This window comes from Psilocybe cubensis, chromosome 8 (genome assembly GCF_017499595.1).
Source record: "Psilocybe cubensis strain MGC-MH-2018 chromosome 8, whole genome shotgun sequence".
NCBI classification, from domain to species: domain Eukaryota; kingdom Fungi; phylum Basidiomycota; class Agaricomycetes; order Agaricales; family Agrocybaceae; genus Psilocybe; species Psilocybe cubensis.
Window position 1 is genome coordinate 2,379,245 of NC_063006.1, and position 13,216 is coordinate 2,392,460.

General features: G+C 49.4%; 3 protein-coding genes across 3 annotated transcripts; 2 read left to right on the top strand and 1 right to left on the bottom strand.

Annotated features, from left to right (window-relative positions):
• Nucleotides 1–514: 514 nt before the first annotated feature.
• On the bottom strand, nt 515–2,147 carry JR316_0009263 (Eukaryotic translation initiation factor 2 subunit alpha; the record flags this gene model as incomplete). Its single annotated transcript, XM_047894968.1, has 6 exons — nt 515–619; nt 751–840; nt 933–1,200; nt 1,303–1,699; nt 1,841–1,973; nt 2,055–2,147. 6 exons carry the CDS (start codon nt 2,145–2,147, stop codon nt 515–517), a joined length of 1,086 nt encoding a protein of 361 aa, XP_047746427.1.
• A 526-nt stretch (nt 2,148–2,673) lies between these two features.
• On the top strand, nt 2,674–5,879 carry JR316_0009264 (Zinc finger protein LEE1; the record flags this gene model as incomplete). Its single annotated transcript, XM_047894969.1, has 2 exons — nt 2,674–2,794; nt 2,854–5,879. 2 exons carry the CDS (start codon nt 2,674–2,676, stop codon nt 5,877–5,879), a joined length of 3,147 nt encoding a protein of 1,048 aa, XP_047746428.1.
• Nucleotides 5,880–8,680: 2,801 nt separating this feature from the next.
• Nucleotides 8,681–10,435, top strand: JR316_0009265 (Ribokinase; the record flags this gene model as incomplete). Its single annotated transcript, XM_047894970.1, has 6 exons — nt 8,681–8,750; nt 8,838–8,858; nt 9,084–9,319; nt 9,442–9,499; nt 9,577–10,274; nt 10,346–10,435. 6 exons carry the CDS (start codon nt 8,681–8,683, stop codon nt 10,433–10,435), a joined length of 1,173 nt encoding a protein of 390 aa, XP_047746429.1.
• Nucleotides 10,436–13,216: the final 2,781 nt, after the last annotated feature.

Below are 13,216 nucleotides of genomic sequence, written 5' to 3' on the forward strand. Positions count from 1 at the left end.
AACTCGAGCCGTAACAATAAACAAAACAGTTCCCTAGATTAGTTGGAAACATAGGAAGTAGTTTTGAGATTATTGCTTTACTAGCTGTTGTCGATCCCAATCGATTTTTGAAAGCTATCACGGGCGCTTAAGGTGTGCGAGCAGACCAGGAAATGATCCCAACTAAATTTCTTAGCCACAGATGGCACCGGAGAATGTTGGGTTGAAACTTGAAAGCAACCGTAGTCTTCTTGCTAATTACAGCATGTAAAAACCGTTCAGCTCTAACGCTCGCGAAGGTTCGAACTCCGCCTACATATCGCTGTCGCGAGTTACTACACAACCAAGGAAATGGCGAAAACCAACAAAAGATGCCAAGAAAAAAGCAATATAAGCGAATTTTTTTTTCGCATTGTACTGTACTGTACTCAAACTCGTAATACATTCGTACAATCCCTATTCACCTCCACCTCTTTCATATGAATCTACATACACAGACAACCGCAACCGCAACTGAGGGAATGCAAGAATGGATCTACTCCTCGTCATCCTCATCACCCGACACCTCGGCGTTCTCCTGGCCAGCTTTGGCCATGAGCTGCGCGAGATCGTGTTCTTCCGTTTCGGAAACGGCTTTGGGCTGTCAAAAAGTGAGTTGGAAAGATGTCAGATGAATTTTACGGAGATATAAAATAAAATAAAAGTGCAGTGGGAAAAGTGATAGACGGAGGGGGATACGTGGAAATAATATGGGGAAGGAAGGGAACGTACCTTCATCTTCACAATCAGGCTTCCGCCCTGCGCCTCGATTGAGCCTTGGATAGACTCGATAGCGCGTTCCAGCCGCTCCACCGCGGCATACTGTAATCAAATCAAATCAAAAAAAAAGTCAGTAACCACATTAACATAATCGACGAATTGTGATATATAAATTCCAAAAAAACCGGACGAACCTTATCAGTTGCGTTCGTGCTGAGGACGTACAGCGGCGGCGCGACGAGTTTGGCTTTGATCGGCACGGCGTCTGTGCTCTGCTTCTCGCCCTTGCGCAGCGCACGCTTGATGGCGTCGATCCCTGCGGGCGTGTAGCATGTGAGCTCGATGTCGGCACGCAGTTTGATGGGCTGTGGTGTGAGGCGGCGCGCGATGGTGGCGAGCAGGATTTGAAGGGTTGATGGGGAGAGGGGCGGGGAGAGGTGTGCGAAGACTGTGTTGGGTTCGCTAGGGAGGGGAAGGAGTTAGTACAGTTTGGAGACAGTTATGGTTTGTGATCGTATGATGTGGTGTATGAAACGATCTGGCAATAAGAGGGAGAAGACTCACGTCAGAGCCAGTTTGAACGCATCGTAGGGGTGGCCATAGATCTTGCCGAGCGGCCATGCGACCTGATCGTACAGCTGCTCGAGCTTCTCGTCCTCGTTGCCCCCTGGCCCACCAGCATCATGCTCCGCCGGCGCCACACCGCCGTCCTCTTCCTGCGCGGCCTGGCGCGCCTTGCGTGCGCTGCGCTTGCTCTCCTTCTCCTTTTCCGCGGAGGCCGGGGTGGGAGGCGGGGCGTCGGCGGTGGGGGAAGCAGCGTCGGAGGAGGAGCCGTAGAGAGATGGGATCTTGGATGCGACGTGGCGCAGGATGGAGGCGACGGTTTTGGATTTGAGGTAGCGCTCTTCGCACTTGACGATGTCTTCTGCGTTGACACGGCGTTTGGAGAGATCAATGTATCCTGTGTGGGTTTTTTGTATGTTTCGTCGGGTTTGTATTTGGTTTTGTGATTGAATATATTTTGTTTAGGGTGGAAGCGAACAAAAGAAGAGGAAAAGATAGAGATCAGTGGGTGGTTTGGAGAAATGAAAGTGTAACGCACCCTTTTCTTTATCAACACGGAGAACGACGACGACTTCGTTTCTGCCTACACGGATGAGTTTCTGCACGGAACGGATGCGACGACGGGAAAGCTCAGAGAGGAGAATCATTCCCTCTGTGTTGTCGTATTCGAGCTGTTCATTTCACAATCAATACCATGGCTTCGATTTGCACCGTAATTTTTTTCACAGCAGCGGCCAAGGGACCAGACGCACCAGCTTGACGTAGGCGCCCATCTCCGCAATCTGGCGGACCTGGACCATGACGAGCTCGTCGACCTCGGGGTACCTTTGTTCGTAGTACCGCATTGTGGATTGTGTTGGATGGGATGTAAGATGAGATGCTGGGCCAAAAGATTATCGCCCAGACCGAAATCTGCGCTGACCCTAACCCTAAGTTGACAAACACGGACTTGTCATCATCGATGAAATCAACGCTATTTCAGGAGCGTCGCAGTCTATTCGTGCTCGCTCGCTCGGACATTTATGTATACGTGGAAAGCGGAATACGCAGAAAGAAAGGATATCCACATGTACAGCGACACTTGTGGGCAAGAAGCAGCCATTTCGGATCTACAGAGGGCGACTGCGCAGAGCGAAGACGAGGACAGACGCGTGCCCGGGGATAAGAATACAGAAGAGAGTACCTATGACCATATAATACATTTTTACAGGACATTTCCCGAGAAAAACAGAATAAAGCGAGGTCAGGAGGGGCGGCGGCGACATACTGGGGGACGCTTACGTGATTGGCACGTGCCCTTTTGTCAGTTTTGCAGTCTTTTCTTGGCGGGGCTAATACTACGACCACTGAACTCTGACCACAACGACCACGATGCCTGCAGACCACGACGACAGGGACTACGACAGAGACCGCGACAGAGACAGAGACAGGGACAGGGATACAGACCGCACTGACAGGGCCTCTAAGCAAAAGCCAGCAGCCGTCTCAAAAAGTATCTCTTTTCTTGTTGTCTCCCGAGTACCCAATATCTCACATCTGCGCTCTCTCCAGGCAAGGATCTATCGCATGTGCCCTGCAAATTTTTCAAGGTCGGTGGATGCACTGCTGGATCCTCGTGTCCCTTCTCCCATTCTGCGGTAGAGCCAGGGGGCCAGAAGGAGACCTGTACCTGGTTCGTCAAGGGCAACTGCAAGTTTGGCCACAAGTGCGCTCTTGCACACGTCCTCCCCGGGCAGAGCATGGCTATGGACAGGAAGAACAAGAAGGCCGCACAACATGCTGCTGCAGCGGCTGCAGCATCGGGCACCACCACCACCACAAGCGCAGGATCAGGATCTCATGGCAGCGATAAGGGCGCCAAGTCGGGCAGCGGCGGCGGGCGGGTCAAGCGCGATTCCTCGACGGCCAGTGGAGGCGGAAACCGTCTCAGCCTCCTCGCTGGAGGTGCGACTGCACCCACCCGCGACGTTAACCCTGCCTCCGGATCATCTTCGTCTGGCCGCCCTCCAATGAGTATGGCACTCAAGGCATCCATCTCGCCCTCTGCACCCGCCCCGCCACTCAAGGACACCGACTTTTTTGCCCCGCTCGAGGAGATGGAGGGGATCTCGTCGAAAGCTCAGGAGAAGGAGGATAAGGATAAAAAGGCGTCGGGGGCCACGACGACTCCTGATGAAGACTCTGCCACCTCGGACGACCAAAAACAAGCTACTACAGCTGCTGGAGACACATCTGCCGCATCTGTACCACTCCCACCTTCTGCCCCTCGGCCCTCTACCACCACCCAAGCCGCAGCTGTCGACTTTGGTCCGATAGGCTCGCCGCCAAACTACCGCGCCGGTCAACCCATCTCTCCCTCCCGCGCCTCTAACACTAACAACTTCTCCCCTGGCACCTCACCTCGTGCATATGGACAACATCTCAACGGGATCACCATCAGCTCTTCCCCATCCACTAATGCCAACGCCAATACCAACAGTAATAATAACCTCGGTTTCCTTTCGTCATCACCTTTCTCTGCCCCTGGCACACAAAGTGTGTTCCTCACCACGGGATCGTCTTCTTATGCCGGTGGCGGAATGGGTGGGATGGGTATTGCGGCTAGTCTCGGGAGTGGCCTCGCCATGATGGGCGGGGGTGCTGGACGGGGAAGGCGTTGGGCAGATGCGGACGGGATGGACATGGACGGCGTTGGCTCGCCTGGCGCAGCCCCCAAGTCGTGGGGAGACTTGCTGTCCAAGTCTGTTAATGCTCTGCGCACGCAACACGGGAATGGGTATGGCGCTAGAAGTGGGTACGATATTAGCGTTGAGTACGAGGGAGACGATGGGGCTGGGTTCGGCGGGCGTAGGAGAGGCAAGGTGAAGGATGATGAGGCCGTGGAGGACGAGGATCTGGAGGATTTCTTGCCGAGCTCGTTGAATGATTTGTTGACGCCGGAGGAGCGGAGTCGCCGAATGTCGAGAAGCAACTCGGGGCAGACGTCTGGCGGGGTGAGTTATTTGACAAGCGCGCTGGCGAACGCGACGAACCAGAGTATTGCGGAGAATGCGGGTGCGAACAGCGGGCAAGCGGGTGGTGTGAACATTGCTAACAACAGTGCGAGCAACGGGGGCGCGGCGCTGGGTCATCGGTACTCGCGCTCGGTGCCCGCGCCGTCACTGCTGGGTGATATTAAGTCCATTTGGGCGGATTCGTCGTCCGCGCTGCCCTCTTCTCCTCCTGCGACTAACAACAATCAAACGCATAGGGGCACGCCCTCGATTTCGCGCTTTGATAGCTACCTCTCTGCATCGCTCGCCCAGTCTTCGCAGGCGTCTTCGTCTCAGCAGCACTATGGGATGGACGATGGCGGGCTGAGCATGAGCATCGGAAGCGCAGGCACCGCTTCCTCGCTGGGCATGATGAGTCCGAGCAATGCCAGTGCCGCGTTCCTCCCTGGCCTGCAGCAGAACTATCTCAATGCCAAGGCCGCGAAGCTGCAGGCGCAGCAGCAAGCGCAGTTGGGGTATGGTCTGGGGGGTATTGGGAGGCAGTTGAGGGGTGCGAGCAATCCGTTGTTCTCCTCGACCGGGAACGGAAGTGCGAGTGGTAACGGAGCAGGGAATGGGAATGGTGGGGCGAATAGCAATTCTCTGGCAAGCAATTATATGGGCCTTGGGCTGCCTGCATCCGCGTCCGCGGGCGGCGCGACGTTCCAGCACACGCATGGCGGTACGCAGACGACTTATAGGACGACGCCGTCGCCATTTGATTTGACGCAGGGATTGCATGCACAAAATCAACAGCAGCAAACTTCACCGTATGGTCAGCAGCTCCCTCAGCAACGTCTCGGCGCGTCTACCGCTACCAACAACTCATCCTCGACATCTTCTCCATTCTACCCTTCAAAGCAGTCCTCAACGTCCAATTCTACATCGACGCAGTACCCGACCTTCTCAGCCTTTGGCTCTGCGCTTGACGACCAGTCGCACCTCGGGCATTCGTCGCACTTGACTCAGCAGCAGCAACACCAGCAGCAGCTTATGCTCGGTGGTGGCGCCGCGCCACATCTGCTCTCGCCCAGCGCTCGCGCGTTGCAGCAGCATGCTCCCGGCCAGAGTCTGCCACAAGGTCTTGCAGCGGGATATTCGCGTATCCACGCTCTGCCTCCGCTGAAGAACGTTGTTGGGTCGCCTGAGAGCGGTGCGGGTGCTGGAGGGTATGGCGGCGATTGGGCGGCGGGAAGCGTCGGGGGGACGAATACGAATGCCAACGCGGGAAGTACGGCTGCTACGGCCACGACACCAACGGGTACGGGCGCGGGGCTTGAGACGATGTTCTCCCGCCTCTCATACTCGGCTGCGACCCGCGGCAGTGGTACGGGTAGCCCTTCCGCCGGGAATGCTAATGCCAACCCGAGTGCTTCGACGACATCTGCCAACCCAAATGCACCTCCAGGGCTCTCGCGCAACGTCAGCGGCGGGCGGTATCCCCCTGCCAGCGCTAGTGCTGTGCAGGGACAGGGACCACTTAGCCCTCTGGGCGGGCCTGTGATGAGCAGGGATGATGATGATTTGTTCGACATGGATAAGTGAGCGCGAATTGAGATGGGGAGGTTATTTTTTCCTTTGTGTTTTTCATTTCGTTTCATTTTTTTTTTGCTTTCTTTTTTCGTTATTCCTTCTGCATGACCATACACTGCACAGACAGACAGACAGATGGACAGACAGACTAGCTGATTTCAACCATGACCATCATCTCCCATCAGTTCACATTCCAGCTCATCTCATCCTTACCGACTCACCTCATATCTTCTCCGATTCCATTTATATTATCATTTCATCAATGCTGACATGTCCGCACGCACATCGGTACAAACATCCACACAGTTACTCGCTTTTCACTTCAATTTTTAAATCTCTCAGATGCTACTCGCTTCTTTTTGTTTTTCGTTCTTCCTTTGACTTTTTATAATGACGCTTGCTTGCTTTTTCTCACTCGCTGACTGGGAGAAAACCCCCGTCACTATTCTTTTTGGTTATATACATTCAAGCATACGTATTACTACTTACCTCCCTTTTCATGCCTTGTCTTGCCTCGCTCAATCCTCAACCATACGGCCTAAAAGTTTTTCTGTGCCCTTTTTCACTTTTTCCCCTAATCTTTCCATTTGCGTTCCGTATATCTTTCCTTCCATCTTCTATCTATCCTATCTGCTAATTCAACCCAACCCACCGAATCAATTCTAAAACCAAAATGTGTCCTTTTTCTGCTTCATCATCCCATCATCATGATCCTTCCTCATTTCTACCATGTACCTTCTCCTCCTTCTATCCCCCTACCCCCATCGAAAAAAGGCATTGTAGCTCTATCGGTCCCAGATTGTCCCCTCCAAAAGAAAATGTTATCGATTCTCTCTCTCTTTTTCTGCTGCTTCAGTCAGTGTTCAGGACTTTTTCCAAGTTGGTACTGGTGCTTTGTACTTTAAATACACCACAACCCCACAGGTATCGGACTTAATCTATTTATTTATTTAAATGGCTAACGTTGCTTGCGCATCTGGACTGGACCTTTGTCTCGTATACTTGGATAGTTTTTACTAGTTCTCTTTCTTGCATGGATGCACAAGGCGCGAGTCTGTAACTATTTAAAGTACAGAAATAAACTGAACTGTCCGCTTCAGCTTCTCTGAGCTCGTCCTCTAAGCTACAAACACGTCGGGATATTCAGAATATGAAGTTCCCACGAAGTGGGTAATCGAATGTTACAAAATATTTGAAATATAATAAGGTTTTAAATGATGCAACATGCTTTAAATACAAAAGAAATACATATGTTAACTAAGATTGTAATTACATGGCAACATCCAAATCTTTAAAGAATGTTGTGATAAATTTTATACATAAAGTACATTTCAAGAATGACTTGTATATTAAATCTGAATCATCCTCTTTGAGACCAAGATATTTTATATCAAAGTTGTCCTTGAAAGGAACTTTGTATTTCAAATCCATTGTAACTTTTGAATGCCTCGTGAATGTCAAAAAAAATTTAAAGTACAAAGGTCCTTTGTGGGCTTGCTTAGACATAGCATGTTTTGCACCATCTGTTGTTCATAGACATTTGAAATACAATACTCCCTTACATGCTGCCACATATATTGAGTTTGTTACTACTTACAAAGGTCCTTTATATTTTAAATATACAGGAACCTAATATGAGTACTTTGTATGTTATAACATATCTCAAATATGTTGTTCCAATATATTCTGTGCCCGCTCATTGCCCATTGAGTGCCCAACAGTCGCCCACTATAACAGCCACTGTGTGCCCACCTAGATCTCTTTTGCGGGCATTGAACATGTTTATAGAATTGATGCCTGCAAAATGGTGTTCAATGCCAGATGTAGGTGGGCACGCAGTGGCTGTTATAGTGGGCGACTGTTGGGCACTCAATGGGCAATGAGCGGGCACAGAATATATTGGAACAACATATTTGAGATATGTTATAACATACAAAGTACTCATATTAGGTTCCTGTATATTTAAAATATAAAGGACCTTTGTAAGTAGTAACAAACTCAATATATGTGGCAGCATGTAAGGGAGTATTGTATTTCAAATGTCTATGAACAACAGATGGTGCAAAACATGCTATGTCTAAGCAAGCCCACAAAGGACCTTTGTACTTTAAATTTTTTTTGACATTCACGAGGCATTCAAAAGTTACAATGGATTTGAAATACAAAGTTCCTTTCAAGGACAACTTTGATATAAAATATCTTGGTCTCAAAGAGGATGATTCAGATTTAATATACAAGTCATTCTTGAAATGTACTTTATGTATAAAATTTATCACAACATTCTTTAAAGATTTGGATGTTGCCATGTAATTACAATCTTAGTTAACATATGTATTTCTTTTGTATTTAAAGCATGTTGCATCATTTAAAACCTTATTATATTTCAAATATTTTGTAACATTCGATTACCCACTTCGTGGGAACTTCATATTCTGAATATCCGAATATGAATATCCCGACGTGAAAGCTTCCGTAGCACTTAGCGAAGATGGCGCGACGCGTTTATCATATGACGGAATTGTGTTCTATTTTTACTTGTGTGCTTTTGTTTTCCTCGCGATTGGTGGAATGTGATCAAGTTGATCTTATCTCACTTCCATTTCGACGTTCGGGTCTTTCTCGTCGTTGTATTACTGTTTTACCATCATTCTTGACATTGACGCGCCTTGGACGGGGTCCATCTTCGAACATTGAAATCACCACGTTGTCAGCTACTCAGTCTTCAAACTAGCAGCAGCATTGACAGTCTTTTAGCCTTTAATACTGGGGAAGAACCAACAAGATCCAGAAACCATTCAGAAGTGGCGAGCAACATGCAAACTGTGGCGGATGCAGGTTCAGGGTCAAGAGCTTTGGCAACCTGTACTGTGAGAGGGTCAATAAGTATGTGATTATTGCTGTTTTCAACAAAACTACATCATGACGCCTTTGGAATCTGATTTACGTTATTTTTTTTTTACCGAATTTCAGACCATGATGAATATTTCCATGGTTCGTGAACTATTTTATGTCGCTAATGACTCCAAAAAGTTGAGGCTTGGACATTGCATTACAACATTTCTCGTTCCTCGTGCTTTTTGTTGTTCTTTGACGTGGTTGTATCCTGCGTACAACTCCAACCCCCTCTGCCGGTTATACCCCTATCATATAACCCTCATCGCGACAAACCGTTAAACAATCACATTGAACCATGAATACCGTCATTCCCACCTCCAGTCGCCCACATTGTCCGACCGGGAGAGACTCTGTCTTCCACTTTTCACGAAAGTCGCGTTGGTGGGAAAGGTGCAAACCAGGCTGTCGCTGTTGCGTTGGCCGCGGGCGGGGGTGAGTCATCGGGAAGTAACCCGGCCAAGGTGAAGTTTTATGGGACAATTGGGCACGATGGAGCTTGGATTAGGGAGAGAATGCGAGAGGTCGGTGTTGGTGTTGAGGGTATCTTGGTCTCGGAGGTGAGTTATCACGTTGGATATCCACTAGGGGGTTGGATATTCGGATGGACAAGATGAAAAGAGAGAACTGGTATAGTCGGGCTGTGCAAAACACGAATATCTCATATGCGCAATGTTTGTAGACCGAGCTTACGGGGAGGGCAATTATTCAGGTAGACGAGAGAGGAGAGAATAGTATCAGTGAGTCGCTCCCTTTTATTGAATCTTGGGGTATTACCGGTCAGAGCTAATCATATCTTGCTTTCATTTGAATATAGTACTCTTCCCTGGCGCGAATTATAGCACCCTCCACGAAGACGCGTTCCGTGCCCAGTCTTTAACCACAGCAGGCACAGGCGGGTACTTCCCGCACAGCACACATCTTCTCTTGCAGAATGAAATTCCTTTGGAAGCAACCTTATCCGCCATACATAGTGCTAAAGTCTCGTCGCAACCTCCCAGACAAAGTCAACTTGGAGGCCAAAGGGATACTATTGTGATCATCAATCCCTCTCCACTCCCGGCGCGGGACACGATCTCCGCGTTCCCATGGGAGAAGGTCGACTGGCTGATTGTGAATGAGGATGAGGCAAGGGAGTTGTTTGAAGCGTTTGGCGGCGGCGTCGGCCGTGGAGGTGGAGATGGAAAGGTAGAAGCTGCGCGTGAGCTCGTGCATGCGCTCGGTGGGATGGAGGCGTTTAGGAATACAAGTGTGGTGTGTACACTCGGCGCAAAAGGGGTCCTGGCGCGTCAATGCGGAGTCGAGAAAGGGATGGAAATTGTGTATGTCCCTGCAGCGAAGCTACGAGGAGGTGTTCCAAAAGACACAACGGGCGCTGGCGATTGTTTTGCAGGATACTTTGTGTGTGAGCTCATGGGGATGGCTGATGCTCATGATGATTCTGCCGATAAGGAGGGTACAGACTTCAAGTTGACCCAGATGGAATTGGAGAAGTTATTGAAGGTCGCAGTGCAGGTATGTGCATCAGCTTTGAGGGTAATTTTTACCTCCACCTGAGCTGATTTGTTTACCCTTTGCACCATTAGGCTGCGGGTATGTGCTGTGAGAAGAGCGGGACGATTGATAGTTATCCTACGAGAAGGGAAGTAGAAGAACGCATGAAGGACGGTGTGTAAGTTCGAACGCAGCCGGCCTCCGCAAACTCCTCCCGTTTAATCAGCTGAAAATATCCCAATCTTCCTTGCTTTCCGTCAAATACAAGCCCTTCCCAACGCCGGAGACTGCTCGTAATTCACCCGAACCAAGATAAATCTCATCATTGTAAGTTTAAATCGAATCATGCGCTTTCAATTTCAACCTCTGTCTGTGAGTCATCGAGTGGCACATCTTCGCTGAACATCTCGTCAATGTATACTTTAAGGGAAGCACTATTCCAGTACTCTGCCACCGAAAACATCGTGTAAAATGGCATCCAGAACGCAAACCGTTCCACCTCATAATACCAAAAGAAAACCCGAGTCATCGGTAGACAAAGGTGCTATGACCTTTGCAGTCAGCCACATTTCTAACGAGGTATTCTAAACCCACCTGTGTGTAACCGATCATCGACATCGAGGCCCTATCATTCCTCCCGTGAGTACCATCTAACCCCTTTTCACTTTAATCGATGAGAAAGACAAAGGGAATGACTGTTTCTGACTTCTTTATGATTGATTATCGATCCGTAGAAGCCTCGAGAATCCGCATCCCTCTTACAAGTGTCCTGAGCGTGGTCTTTGTAAAATCCACAAAAGGAAAATAATTGAAGGACGGGGTAGCGGCCATATGGCGAGATGTCAAAAATAAATTCTGTGCCGTGTCTGCCGATTGTGTGTACTGACAGAACTTGGGAAGGACGCCACTGCCTTTTGGTCTGCACCTCCACCGTATAAAGATTGGCTTGGGTGTTCAGTCCCCTCCACAAGCTCCCCCATCTCGTCTGCGGTGAAGACTGCATCGAGTCTCTGCGGCCCTATATGGGCTTGAGACGCGTCTTCAATATTCACCACAACGACAGCGATATGCCATCGGGTGGCTGACCACTCGGTGGCGACGTCGCCAAAGGTATGCCACATTCTAACGCATATATACTTTTACTGACAATCTGCACCACAGGTCTATACGGGGACTCTATCACCACTATCGTCTGCGCGCCTACCAAACGGGCGGTACAGCGGACGATAAAGGCCTCTGTCGCGCCTGTGGCGACATTGAGGCGCTGTCATGGGGCGTGCACACGCTGCACGCCCATTGGCAAAGCTCGTTCGATGGCATAAGCCGTAGACGAGGTCCTTGACCGGCGAGGCATTCTACGATGCCCGCCGGTCAGCCCCAAAAAATGTAAGTGGCTTTGTCTTCAGTCAGTTCATTCAAGCGTTTACTAATCTCTCTTCAACGCGTATTCAGGCTGCAGTTCCTTGATAAATGAGCATCTGATAGTTAAAGGTTCGTTAATGCATACATCTAAGTTCTTCCTCACCTAACGCGTCGTTTGTTCTCAGATTCTAGCTAACGAATCATACCACTTACCAACGCGATCCTCATTCTACGGCCAAACGCCGTCAAGGGGGTCGTTTCATCAATGGCGGGCGGGGCCGATTGCCCCAGCCTGCCCATAATATTTTAGGTGGGTAATGCTCTTGTTAGTTATGGTCCAGGACACTAACTGGTAATGCATTCAGACCACTATGCCTCGACGATAAGACTTTATAATAAGGTATGTTCTTTTTCTCGCACGTACGCTTTCATTCGGTCTGACTTGATATGATTCAGTGTTATGTTATGGATTGCGGTCACCCACCACACAACGCTACCCACATCCCATTTCCCCTACCATCCCCCGGCGAGGACCTGCAAGGTAGCGCAGGTCTGAGCTGGCAAGGGAGCTCGGATGGTAACCGCCAGCCTTTCGAGGCAGGCACTGTCGCTCGCTCAATTGAGTGGCGACAAAGGAGTCTCTCGCGAGACTCAACCTATCGCTTCCTGTTCATCGGGAAGCGATAACGACCTCTTCAGATTTCGCTCGAATGAGAGCATGGTTTGAAGAGGAATTTTTTTTCCAAAGAGGGGGCGGTGCGACGATTTGTTCGCACCGTCCTTGTGCAGCCTTGTCGTGGCCTCTTTGGCTTAGGTTGTACCCACGGGTATAACTGACCAATAGCACATTAAAAATCAACCGGTATTCCCCACATTTTGTGAGTTTTTTCTATCTCAAATACATTGATTGTATCCAATCGCCCCAGCCAGTCTATCATAAACCAGTAAGTAACAATCTTCTCGGTTATTGCCCAAAATACTAACTTCTTTTAGGTTCAGATTACTATGCTTCAACAATGAAATGCTATGCCAAAGTATGTTCTTGTTCAATTTGTATGGTTTCATTCCCAGCTGACTCAATGTGCTTTAGTTATGTTATGAGTTTCTTTTGACTCCACACTGCTACCCATGTCCCCATCCTCACTACCATCCCCCGGCGAGGACCTGCAGGGTAGCGCAGGTCTGAACCGGCAAGGGAGCTCGGATGGTAAAGGCCAGCCTCTCGAGGCAGGCACTGTCGCTCGCTCAATCGAGTGGCGACAAAGGAATCTCGCTTGAGATTCAATCTATCGCTTCCTGTTAATTGGGAAGCGATAACAACCTCTTCAGATTTCGCTCGAGAGCATGGTTTGAAGAGGGATTTTTTTTTCCGAAGAGGGGGTGGCACGACACTCGTTTGCGCCATCCTTGTGCAGCCTTGTCGTGGCCTCTTTGGCTTAGGTTGTGCCCATAGGTACAACTGACCAATAGCACATTAAAAATCCGCCAGTATCCGCCACACCTTGTGAGTTTTCTACCTTGAATCCATTTGTTGTCTACATTAGTTCTGACCAGCATTTTCCTGTTGAAGATCCCTGTATTATGTGTCCTTCAAGAAGGTA